Source organism: Mauremys mutica, chromosome 5 (genome assembly GCF_020497125.1).
Source record: "Mauremys mutica isolate MM-2020 ecotype Southern chromosome 5, ASM2049712v1, whole genome shotgun sequence".
NCBI classification, from domain to species: domain Eukaryota; kingdom Metazoa; phylum Chordata; order Testudines; family Geoemydidae; genus Mauremys; species Mauremys mutica.
In genome coordinates, this window is record NC_059076.1 from 87,581,482 (window position 1) to 87,593,607 (window position 12,126).

Sequence of the window (12,126 nt, forward strand, 5' to 3'; positions counted from 1 at the left end):
ATAAGCTATCAAAAAGTAAAACTGCTACAACAGAAGCTTTTTAAAACAAACTTTTAAAAAATATACATCATTGAGAGTTTGGGGGGTTTAAATCTCCTTGAACTGAATTTCAGATGATTAACAATACTATCAAGTATCAGTCAGGAAAAGAAAAAACAAGTCTTCATTTCTAGCACCTTAATTACTAAAAGCAGCTTACCGTGGTATCTGAAGCCTCAGACTGCACATCTATGTTTAGCGATGTGCTCTCAGCTACAGAACCAGATCCCACAGCTGAATCTATAGTCCGAACATCCTCCTCCTCATTTTCTCTAGCCTGAAATATTTTAGCGGCATAAATCAAAAGCTATATAAATGGGGTAGTAAAAATGAATTATTATGGAAGGTACTGTATCTTGAAGTTAACTCCCCCAGCAGTATCATCAAAATATCAATAATTGACTCCTTAAAGTTTTTGCACATTGCTTAAGAGACACATTATATCTATATTTTAAGTTCTGAAACTTACAAGCATCTTTTGCAAAAATTTCAGATAGGATTTTTCTTGTTCTTTAAGATGGTCTATGAGATGTGACAAGCGCTCAACATTAGCAGATCTTTCATTTTTCTCTACAAGATCATCCCGCATGGAGCTGGCCTTAGCAATATAGTCACGAATTTGAACTAGTCTGCTCACAATCTGCAGAGAAGACATTGAAATTACTCAGTAAGTTAATCAATAAATAGTTTTGATATTTGTGAACCACAAGACATGAGGGTGAAAATTTAACTTATACTACACTTATGTAAATAAAATGAAAGGTGACATACTAGAGTTTATGGTCTCAATCCTACAATTGGCACCGACTTCAACAGGGATGCAGCATGTGCATAAAGTTCCAAGACTGAGGATGAATGTTGCTTCTGTCAGATACCAGGTGCACTATTGAGCTCATATCTCTAAACATTATGTCACAATTTGTATGCTGGTCCCAGAAATGACCAAGACAATTTAAATGGTAAGAAAATCAATCTCTAGGCTTAAAAGAGGTATATTAAATAAACTACTTCTCTCAGTATGCAGAGTTACTAGCATTATGTGATCATAAGCATTTCCACACATAGTACATTTTAAATCTCATTTCACGTGTCCTGAAGCAAGTTACTTTGTAAACAATTAAGAGTAGCAAAATATAAACCTTCATAATAACCATTTGAAATTAATTTTAAAAATTAATGAAACTTTCTAAGAAGCTTCATCAGGCTGTCTACAAAGCAATAATGAAATTAGACATTTTCTAAAAGTTCTGGTATTGTAGGAGGAAGAGATTGCAATTGCAATAGCCTGAGTAACGAACAATACCTGGTTACTATCCATAGCAGGTTCTCCTCTTCCATCTTCTTGAACAGACACCTGACAGTTTTGCAAAAAGTCCTTACTTAGAGCAGATGCAAATAACTCTTTACATTGTGATGATCCACTAGTTTCTTTTTTTTGAGGGCTTGTAGCAGCATCCTTGCTTTTGTTAGTGTTAATCTGCAGTGATAGGAAGTTGAATGGTTTTCTGGTTTCATTAAGCTGACGTTTGTTGTTAGCAGCCGTTGCTCTGCCTTGAGAATCACTTCCAATGCTCCTCTACATAAAAACGAACCAAAGGAAGTTATTACATATTACTTAAATATACCTTCAAAAACATTGTTCTATTTGTATTAGTTCACAATTGAACAATAGAGTGGTACCATCATGTGCCATTACTGGGCATAGCTTGGAAAAAACCCAAGAGATTCATCTACTAGCCAGAGAACTAAACTTACTAGCTGACAGCTGATACTAAAGATGATTAAAACCATCTCCGCCAGGCAGATTCTGGTCAGAAGCTTGACTTTCCAATCAATCTATTGGGAATGACAGGGAGACTTCTAGAATTCCTATCAGGGTCCTGTCCCTGGACCCTGCTCTAAACTCCAGCTTCCTGCCTGATACTATAAAGCCACATCTCCCTTCCAAATGCATGAGAAAGAAGCTACTTATATAGCCTCCTGACTATTGAACTGGAACAAAGAATAGCATCGGATACTGAATTTCTCTACAGCCTCTTCCTGTGTGGAAAAAGATCTTCCCACCCTACTCTAGACTGCATTTATTGGTTATCTACCCCCAACCGTAGCTCCAGAGCTTTCTTCTGCCACTACTAGGCAGGAATGTTTACTGATGCTATTCAGAACTACGTGTGCAACCGTGACATTAAGTATATCAGTTCCACTCTACTGTTCCTTGAAAAGCTAAGAGCAGCAACAGAAGCTCTAGAGTCGGCTGTCTTCAGATTTGGGAAGACTACAAAGCAATGGGTCACATTTGGAAGGTATTACAATCATAAAGACTAGAGGTCACAGTCTTAATTGAAAACTTAAATTAAGCAAAAATTTAGGGCACAAGTATAGTAAAAAGCATGACATTCCATTCTGCCACAAGGCACACCATCCAGAAATAACCAGGGTTAGAGTCTCAAATTACATTAATTCAGGAAGTAATGCCTTCAAGAAAATATTTCAAGATTGGCAGGTACTAAATAACCTCTAACTCTCACAGATGTGATACACATAGAGAAATACTGATTTGGAGAACTGCAATTTATTATATTACAGAGTGACACCATATGCCAACCTTCAGGTATGCTGTCTAGTGAAAGTAGCTGACCTACCCTTATGTATCTGGACACCATGATCCAGAATATATGTATTTTTCTACACTTTTTCCAGTTCAGAATCTGGACTATTATTTGCTATGTGACATCACTTCACGTTTTTATTTGAGCCACTGACTTTCAAAGTCTTTCCTTTTGAAGTTAGTCAGATTAATAAAGACAGTTTAGCAGGTTTGTGTGGTTTCATATTCACATTTATACAATTTTTGCAAATACATATCCACAAACCTGATCCAGATCACTGAAGTTTATTCTTTGTTTAAGCCTTTCTAATTCTGCCTGCTCTGGAACAGACATCTGAGTCATATATCTAGTGTGAGGAAAACTATGAAGAGTCCTTGTCTTCCGCCGTCCCATTCCGGGTGAGGACTCTGGAGATATGTCATTAGTAAGCCTTGTTTCACCTTCCCCACCAAATTTTTTCTTGTTTTTCTCTGAAGACCTGTTTGCTTTCTTCTGTTGACCCCCCCAGTCCTTCAGAAAAGCAGAAAAAAAGCATATTTATTATCTCTTTAATGAAAAAAAATATGGTTTACTTCAGTGAATTGGAGTTTGACTCAATTTTAGAATTACAGAAAAAACAAAAATGCCAAAACATACTTATATTTAAGCAATAATTGAGAATCAAATTGGATAATATAGTTTTCTCCAAAGCACGAATAGTAAGTAATCTGACAGAAAGTTTGGTCCGCTTAACCTTTTTAGCCTTCTGAAGTACTTATTCACTTGAAACAAAGCTACACTAGCATTTTTCCCTTCTGCTCAGTCTTCAGCAGGTTATAATGCTTAACCTTGAGAGCAAATTCACTTATGGCTTTCAATCAAATAGTCTAGCTCCCCCACACCCTCACCCACAAAATGGTTTATACATAGCTAGATTTGCGACTCAGTTTTGATAGGCCATCTCTTGACCAAGGATGAGCATTCATATCAGCATATGGCTCTTTCAAATTTATGTTTGTATCATACATTTGTTTGCTGACTTTTGTTTCAATTGTACACATGTATTTAGTTTTATGAACAGAATGTAAGCAACTAACTTCTACTATAGTATTTTGTTTGACAATTTTTATGGTTTCATATCTATCCATCACTGCAGTAGACTCTACGTGTCAATTTTCACCTACAGTATGATGTGACAATTAAAAAGTTAACATGAATCATACCGTATTGTTCAGCCGGTCATCAAAGCTCTCATTGCTCCAGCTAGGCAAGTCCTGATCATTCATGCCTTCCTCAAAAGGACCACCTCCTGTTGCCATGGTATGCAGTCAAAAATGCTATAAAAAATTACAGTTGATGCAAAATGCAAAAATTAGCAATGCAGAGAAAAAAATCAAGGCAGGTGCTATAACTAAACACTCACAGAAATTGAAAATAAGCGCTGAGGTTTACTTTCTAATATTGTTCTATTATAAAAGAACAATACAAATTTAAAATATTTTAGTATTCCTCACCCTGCATAATAAAGAGCAAAAAGGTATAATCAGAAATTTTAGTTCCTGGAAACACTATAAAGAATGCAATACAGCAGGGGTCGGCAACCTTTCAGCAGTGCCCAGTCTTCATGTATACACTCTAATTTAAGGCTTTGCGTGCCAGTAATCCCTTTGAATGTTTTTAGAAGGTCTCTCTCTAAGTCTATAATATATAACCAAACTACTGTTATATGTAAAGTAAACAAGGTTTAAAAATGTTTCAGATGCTTTATTTAAAATTAAATTAAAATGCAGATCTTATTAGTTTACTGTGATCCTTGCCCTTGCTTTTCCTTGCTGAGTTTTCCAATGTGTGGTGGCACCTATTTAGGTACTATTTAGATACTGAGTTGCACACAGGCTTCTGAGTTATAAGTTGATAACTGGCTGGCAGGAGGTCAGCGGCTGGAACCCCAGATTGGCAGCTGAGGTGAGTGGAGCTGGCGGCTGGTTGAGGTGAACAGGGCCGGAAGCCTGGACCCTGTCTCGCATGTGGCCTGCGCTGGAACTCCAACTGGAAGCAAGGTGAGTGGGGCTGCGGAGGGGATCCCGGCTGGCAAGGGGCCAGCAGCCAGAACCCCAGAGCAGCGGGGGGCTGACCGCCACCGCTCTGGGGTTTCCACCACCGGCTCCTGCCAGCTGGGGTCTCAGCCCACTGCCAGCCGGGGGTTCTGTCCCCTAGGCCAGCAGCGGGTGCTGAGTGGGACTGCAACGCCGGGGGGGGGGCAGCTGGCAAGCAGCGGGAACCCCAGAGTGGCAGCAGGCTGAGCCCTGGGCTCTTTAAATCACCACTGGAGCCCTGCCACCGCTACTCCGATATAACGGATTTCACCTATAACACGGTAGGGATTTTTAGCTCCGGCGGACCACATTATATCAAGGTAGAGGTGTATATGCAAGGCTTGACAGTGTAACAACCATTTTATCCTGACCTATGTCACTGGCCATAATGAGTTCATCAAACTAAGTATATTCTTCCCTTTTGATGTTATACAAGTTGTCTAAATCTAGTATAAGATTACATCACAACAGCCAATTTTTTCCAGTGTAAACAAAAAAAGGGCAATATTTATCTTAGCATCTAACAGAAGTAAGATATAAATCAGATACATTTTTATTACTACATAAAAACTCCTGTAAGGATTGAGTATTTCCACTTAAGTAAGACTTCTATAACTGCACATAGGCCAAGATCAGTTCAGTTACACCTGTGCAAACTTCTGAAATCTTAAGTAATTCTTCTCTCCTATTTACCAATATTTTCGTGGCATTGGGACTTTTAATCCTGGTTTATAGCATTCACTAAATCAACTAGACTACTTACATGCTTAAACTTAAGCATGTGCTTAGGCACCTTGCTGAATCATAGTCCAGGCAGCTTATCATATTCTGATGATGTCCTACATTTGTTTTTAAAACGTTTTCTAATAAACCCACATCCCTATTGGACTCACTTACATAAATTCTTTGAAACTGATGCAAATTACTGGTTACTTTGAGATGTTTTTCACTAAAATAAGCTTGAAGAGCTATACAACTCTTCCAACTTCTTTTTTCTGATTAGTTTGTTTTAACTAAGACTACATGCAGCTCTTTTCGAATAGTCAATTCAATAAAATTTCATGCATGGGAAATTAAGTTCAGCTTTTCTTGGTCTTTTACTTGGTGTGTTATTTTCTTTCACTTTACTTCCTAGCAGCTATTTGCAGAAGAGATTTGCTTATGAAAGTTTTGCTGTCCTGTTATTCTCCCTTTGTGTTTCCACCAATCTATCCTCAACAAAAGGAAATCTTACAAGATAATGTTAATATCCTATGTGAACCTGCTATCCTTCAGCATAGTCATTAATCTCCACGAATTATTTTTTTTTATTACAAGGGACTTCATAAAACCACATTTGTCTGAAAAATTCATACAAACAGTCACAATATCTAATACTAGTATAGCTGAACAGTTAGCCAAACTAACATCTTTTATGTTTATTTTCTCTGTTTTTTGGTGACACTTTGCATATAGTCAGTTTCACCATTTCCCATTGGTCAGTAGCTCCCTTAAGGAAGAGCCCCTTACAAGCACTAACAACAAAGAAGAAAATAATTCTTACCCCCTAAAGGTTTTAAAAGAAAAAAGAAAAAAGAAAAAAAAAAAGTCAGGCCATTCCAGTTAGTGGATAGTCTATCAGAAACATGGTTTGTTAAGCTAAAAAAAAAAAAAAATCCCAAAAATTTCAGGTTGAGAATGTTCATTCGTTTTTATCACTCACCATTCGTTTTTATCATCAAGTAGCCACAGAAAACCAACAAACCAACTCCTCATTTTACCAGAATTTGCACTCATGATCCATACCATCAATTTTGTATTGTATAGATATAACACAATACAATATCAAAACTGCTGATCCTATTAGATACACTGGCAATCATCAAATTGTGTAAAGATACAAGTCTGGTAAACGTTTGGCACTAGAGCAAACCAATGCCAAGATGTAACCTTTTATTTTAGGCCTTTTATTTTATTTTATTAACCTCAACTGTGACTGAGTCTCTTGTCAAATTTTAAAATATCCATTTGAGCTGTAAAAGCTCAAAATGTTCAACATTTATAATTTGATTGGCGGGGGGGAATCAAATATTCTGCACAAATCTTCAACTCAGAAGTTCTGAAAACTAGAGATTTTAAAAGGATAACATAAATTTAAAATCTAGCCACTTAAAAAAAGATAAATTAAAAGTAATTTCATATACCACAGACACTTCATGAATCTCCCCTCTAATCTCCAGTTTTGTCATCATAGTCTGTTGTTATTGGGAAGCAGCAAAGAATCCTGTGGCACCTTATAGACTAACAGACGTTTTGCAGCATGAGCTTTCGTGGGTGAATACCCACTTCTTCAGTGTTGTTATTGGGAGATCCAGGCAACTGAGAAAGCTGGCTATACATTAAACTGACTAAAGCAGTGTTGGCAACCCACGATGTAAACAAACAAAACCCCAGAGTCTAGAAATAGTTCTCTGATCTCTTTCGGTTGACAATCATATCCTCACATGTATCACAAACAATGGTGAACAAAAGCACTGCGGCCGGAACGCTACTTGGCCGGTGAGATGTCCCCTCAGTGGGGGTGGTGCTGAGACCCCCCCCCCCCCCCGGGCTCTAGCACAGTAAGTGACCACACCACACGCTGGATACCGAGCGGCCAGGCACACCAAGGGCCCGCCCGGCTGAAGTCCGTTTTCATTCTGACCGCTAGTCTAGGCCCAGGCAATGGCACCCAGGACCTACCTGCCCTTCAGCCGCTCCGAGACCCCAGCGCAGGAAAGTTCCTGCCCCCTCCGCCTCCTGCTGCCGCCAGCGGGGATGGAGGAGCCGAGTGGGTCACACTGCAAGGTGGGGAGGCGGTTAGCAGGGCGGACTCGCTGCCTCCCAGCGGCAAAGCCGGCGGGCGGGCTCCGCGCCAAGGGCCGCTGGCAGGGAAGCTTCGGGCGGCCGTTGCCCGTGAACGCGCAGCGTCTCCTTGGAGAAACGGTCAACATACCCTCCCCCAACACCGCCTCCACGCGGCGGGAACGAGCGGCGCAGCTGGCCGGGCACCCTGGGGCGAGGAGCCGCGGCACAGAACCGGCGGCCCCCTCCGCTCCGGGAGAGGCCGAGCCGTCGGCGGCCGCTTTATCTGCCACGATCCTGGCCGGGCAAGGCGAGCGCTACGCTGCTCTCCCCCCACCCACGGGGCCCGGCCGAGCGGGCTGGAAAGGCCAAGGGCTCCACACAGGCCCGCCCCAGCTCTCCCGTCCTCGGCGCCTCAGAGGCCGCGAGCCGGGCAGCGAGAGGCGGACTCCCCGCGGGGAGCGACAGGGAAAAGGCCTTGCGGGGGGGAAGGGGGGGAGGAAGGAACAATGCGGCCGCGGCGCCGCTGGAATAACATGGGGGGGGGGCTCCCCGGGGAAGGATCCCGCCTTGGGAAAAGCTCCGGATAACTGAGATCGGGGCCCTCACCCAGACCCGCCCCGGGCTCCCAGACCCTGGCGGGGCAGCGGTGTTACCTTGGCAGCAGCTCCGCTGCCTTGGGCCTCACGCCCTGCGGCACCGACCAGGCCCGCTTGGGATGGGGGGGGGACAGGGACCCTCACACGCAAGCCTCAACGGCCACCTTCGCCGCCATTTTGGTTCTCCCCGTACGCGGAGGAGGGACGGGGCGGACGGATACACACCGTTACTTAGTAACCTGCCCCGGAGATGCTCTTCCGCGCTGCCCCCCCCCCGCGGCCTCGTAAGGGCACGTGACTGAAGGCTGGAACAGCGCGTTTTTTTCACGCTGTGCCGCTCACTCGATTCCTGGCGGGAATCCTGGGGCGGCTGAATCGAGCCAGCGCCTCAAAGAAAACCAGAACTACAAATCCCGGCATGCCATGCGTGACCAAATGGGTTCCAACCACTTAGGAGCAGAGCATGGTGAGATTGGTAGTTTCAGTGGTTTTGAGGATGACTATGGGTGGGGAGAGATGGACAGACACTCTCCGATCGCAATGCATGCTGGGAAGTGTAGTCTGTGGTTACAGTGCTCTAATAAGGGTCAAGAATTTTTGTCACTCGAAAGCCAGGAGTGTCTGCTGAGTCAGGTGTTCCCATCGCAGCCCAAGCAGGGTTGAGAGCACTTTTTGTTCAACATGTCGCTGGTTCAATCACTACTGGGATTCACAGTCTCTTATCCAGTTTTTAAGTTCTCAGCCATTTTGACTTTATGAATTATACTGGTGGAATGTACAGCTATAGTATGTAAGATATGTATTTGTCCCATACCAAGAGTCCAATACCACTGTGGTCTCTGATGTAACTCAACTAACCACCCCACCCTTACTCAACAGCTAATAATTATGTATGCAAAAGTCCCATGGGTTGTCTGGAGGAGACTGCATGCATAGCAGATTACATGACCTAACTGTCACAATTCTTCAAAACAATACAACCAGCCCATGCAGTTGCCACAAAATTGCATTTCCTCACCCTTGCACACATGATTATTCACCACTCACACAAATCAAAACTAATCTTCCACGATTGTCACTTTCTACATGTGTGACTGAAGCTAGAATGTCTGTTAAGTCTTTGTGAAGTGACAGAAACAGCAACAAGTATGAGAGAGAGCTAATTTTGGTTAGAATATCAGCAAGTTCAATCATCACTGGGCTTTGCAATCTGGTACCATCGAGTTTTTAAATTCTCAACCATTTTCAGTTATTTTACCACCTGACTTTATGAATTACACCTGTGTGATAATACAGGCTTTCAGCTACTTGTACTGCATATTGATCTAGCTCAGGGGTTCTCAAACTGGGGGCTGTGACCCCTCAGGGGGTCATGAGTTGTCAGCCTCCACACCCCCAATCCCATTTCACCTCCAGTATTTATAATAGAATTAAATATTTTTTAAAATGTGTTTTTCATTTATAAGGGGGTCATACTCAGAGGCTTGCTGTGTGAAAGAGGTCACCAATACAAAAGTTTGAGAACCACTGATCTAACTGCATTACAGGTGTTCTAAAAAGGAAGGAGAATTGTTGGGATTGTGCCCTTTGTTTACTTCTTTATGGTTATATATAAAAGATATTAAACTTTTTTAGATTTTAAATTCATGGCATACTAATAGGATCATGACATCAGTCATCAAGTGTGAGAAGTTATTTTTATTTAGACTGCAATAGAGTCATCAGTTTAATGTGCATACTTAGGTTTAAAAGTTTTTTCATCTTCTCTCATAAGTCACACATACAATGATAAATAAAAGATTAAAGAGAAAAATCTTCCTTTCAGCACATGTAATTTGTGCATTTACCTGCACATTGTGTATAGTCTTTTTTACTGTTTCCCCATTGTGTGTCATTTGTAGGTATTTTTACACAGCAACAAGAGAAAAAAAACAAAACAAAACTTTCAGGCCCTCATTATACATCATAAAGAAGCACACGCACAAAAAGCACATAGGAGAGAACTCTATATCCGTTTACATGCAAATAGTTACATAGTCTTAAGCACCATCTATTACATATACCTGTGTTTTGTAAGATCAATAACACTTTGGCTTCCTCTCTGCAGCTCTTTACATCAGCTCTTCACACCTGCCACCTGTTGGTCTACATCATACAAGGTTACTTTTAATATGCTATAACTCCTGCTAAGGTGTCCTGTGGTCTCTATCAGCCACATCTCTGTATTAAAAATAAAAGATGCCTGGGGTGGAATGTCCAAATCTAGGCATCACTGACATTCAGAAAACCCCTGCTCAGTTGCTGCCTAGCCCTATAGGCACCTTAATTCCCTATGTGCTTAAGTTTCTGCCATTAAAATCCCCAAAGTGCTTAAATTTTGGCAGTTAGGCATGTGCTCAGCCATCTAAGTCCTGATACTGCCCAGCTGCTCCGTGCTTAACTCACATTCACAAACTGAGTGTTCCTCTGCCTACTATGCCTTTGGGTCCAATCCAGTAGACATACTCAGAGCACATCTAAACCCACACCAAATGTCTGCTGGTGGTGCAACCCCCTCTTATGTCCTTTAGACCAATGGTTAGAGCACTCACCATTTGTGTTTATATAAGCTTCTTCCCAGAGTGACAGGTGATATAGTAGCCATATGATATCCAGGTCCCTAACTAAGAGCAAAGGTTGCAGCTCAAGAGAGGTATCCAATCATGAGTTGTTCATACCTCTACTACTCCCAGAAGTAGGGAAAAGGGGCCATGAATTCCCAAACCTATATTACCTGAGACTCCCAAAGCAGGAGGCTCTAAGAATTTGTTTGTGGTTTATAGTTGAATGCTGATCTTGTGCAGTGGGTGTTTTCTTTATACTACATTAAAATATGGTAAAGGAGACTTACATTGGTACTAAACCTTCATCTAGCCTTTACACTAGCAAAAAAACAGCTGCGGGAAGTTATTTTCCATGGCTCATCAACTGATCCCCTTTGTGCAAGAAGAACACAAGGACCGGAAACTCTGTGAGGCAGCGAATCTCTTGAATTTTTATGGCAAATATCCCCACAGTAGGTAGGGGCATAAGGGTATATTCCTATGTTTCCATAAGTGAAATCACTTTCAAAAAAGAATATGTAGCAACTTCCTGTAATAGATCATGCTGATTTGTACCATTACCACCTGTATAAATATTGTGCAACTAATAATCTCAGTTTAGAGCATGTAACAGATACTTGTTAAAATAATTCTGCATCTATTACTTGACTAATGTCTTTTTCTCCCACCCTCTATTGCCCTGCATGGAAAATCAACATTATACTGGCAGTGGTTCAGATAAGCAATGTACTATGTTGTGAGAGAGCAGTACCTCTTGTTGTCCTGCAGACGGCAGCAGCATCTAGCTCAGTGGTTGTCAACCTATTTATCATTGTGGGTCACATATGCAGCTCTGTATGTGTTATGTGGGCCACATCCACACAATATATATACTACCTGTACATCTAAAAAAAAGAAGGTTTAGTATTTGTTATATGACAGAAATATGATTCAGATCGATATAGTATCTTTCATTTCAACACGGCAAATGTCTACCAAGAACATTTTAAAGTAGCTAAATAAGTAAAAACATTATCCGTTAAAAATTAATTTACTGTAAGGGTGGCATGGCATGGTGTATTGCCACCCTCACTTCTGCGCTGCTGGTGGTGGTGCGGCTGGACTGAACGCCCAGAGAATGCAGCTGCGGAGCTTGCCTCTGCCTGCAAAGATGGGGAGCCCTGTCAGGTGCATGGTTCTGCCCACCATGCACCCAGCCCCCCTGCTAGGGACTGTCCTCCATTCACCCAGAATCTAGATTCCCCCAACACTGAGCTGGCACAAATGCCTGTCCTGCAGAGACAGGGTGCCCTATCCAAGGCAGAACAGCCCCCGCGCCAATGGACTGCCCCCTCTAGAATCCAGTCCCCCTCCCAGGGACTGACCCCCCATGCAACCA

At 42.0% G+C, this 12,126-nt stretch overlaps 2 protein-coding genes across 12 annotated transcripts in view; one reads left to right on the top strand and one right to left on the bottom strand.

Moving 5' to 3' along the window:
* The window catches only part of PCM1 (pericentriolar material 1), a 75,049-nt gene extending 66,705 nt beyond the window's left edge, over positions 1–8,344 (bottom strand). For 5 of the 11 annotated variants that reach the window (XM_045017760.1, XM_045017757.1, XM_045017751.1 and 2 more), the window contains exons 1-7: positions 8,203–8,343; positions 7,445–7,542; positions 3,851–3,964; positions 2,913–3,158; positions 1,343–1,615; positions 509–679; positions 200–316 (exon numbers count right to left, since the gene is read on the bottom strand). In XM_045017760.1, the coding sequence (XP_044873695.1) occupies positions 200–316; positions 509–679; positions 1,343–1,615; positions 2,913–3,158; positions 3,851–3,946 (903 nt within the window). In that variant the 5' untranslated portion in view covers positions 3,947–3,964; positions 7,445–7,542; positions 8,203–8,343. Of the gene's footprint in view, positions 1–199; positions 317–508; positions 680–1,342; positions 1,616–2,912; positions 3,159–3,850; positions 3,965–7,444; positions 7,543–8,202 lie in introns of all 11 variants that reach the window. The other 6 variants (XM_045017756.1, XM_045017754.1, XM_045017752.1 and 3 more) reach the window with 3 other exon arrangements.
* A 572-nt stretch (positions 8,345–8,916) lies between these two features.
* The window catches only part of FGL1 (fibrinogen like 1), a 52,620-nt gene continuing 49,410 nt past the window's right edge, over positions 8,917–12,126 (top strand). Inside the window, exon 1 of the mRNA XM_045019852.1 lies at positions 8,917–8,935. Within this exon, the coding sequence (XP_044875787.1) occupies positions 8,919–8,935 (17 nt within the window). The 5' untranslated portion in view covers positions 8,917–8,918. The remainder of the gene's footprint in view (positions 8,936–12,126) is intronic.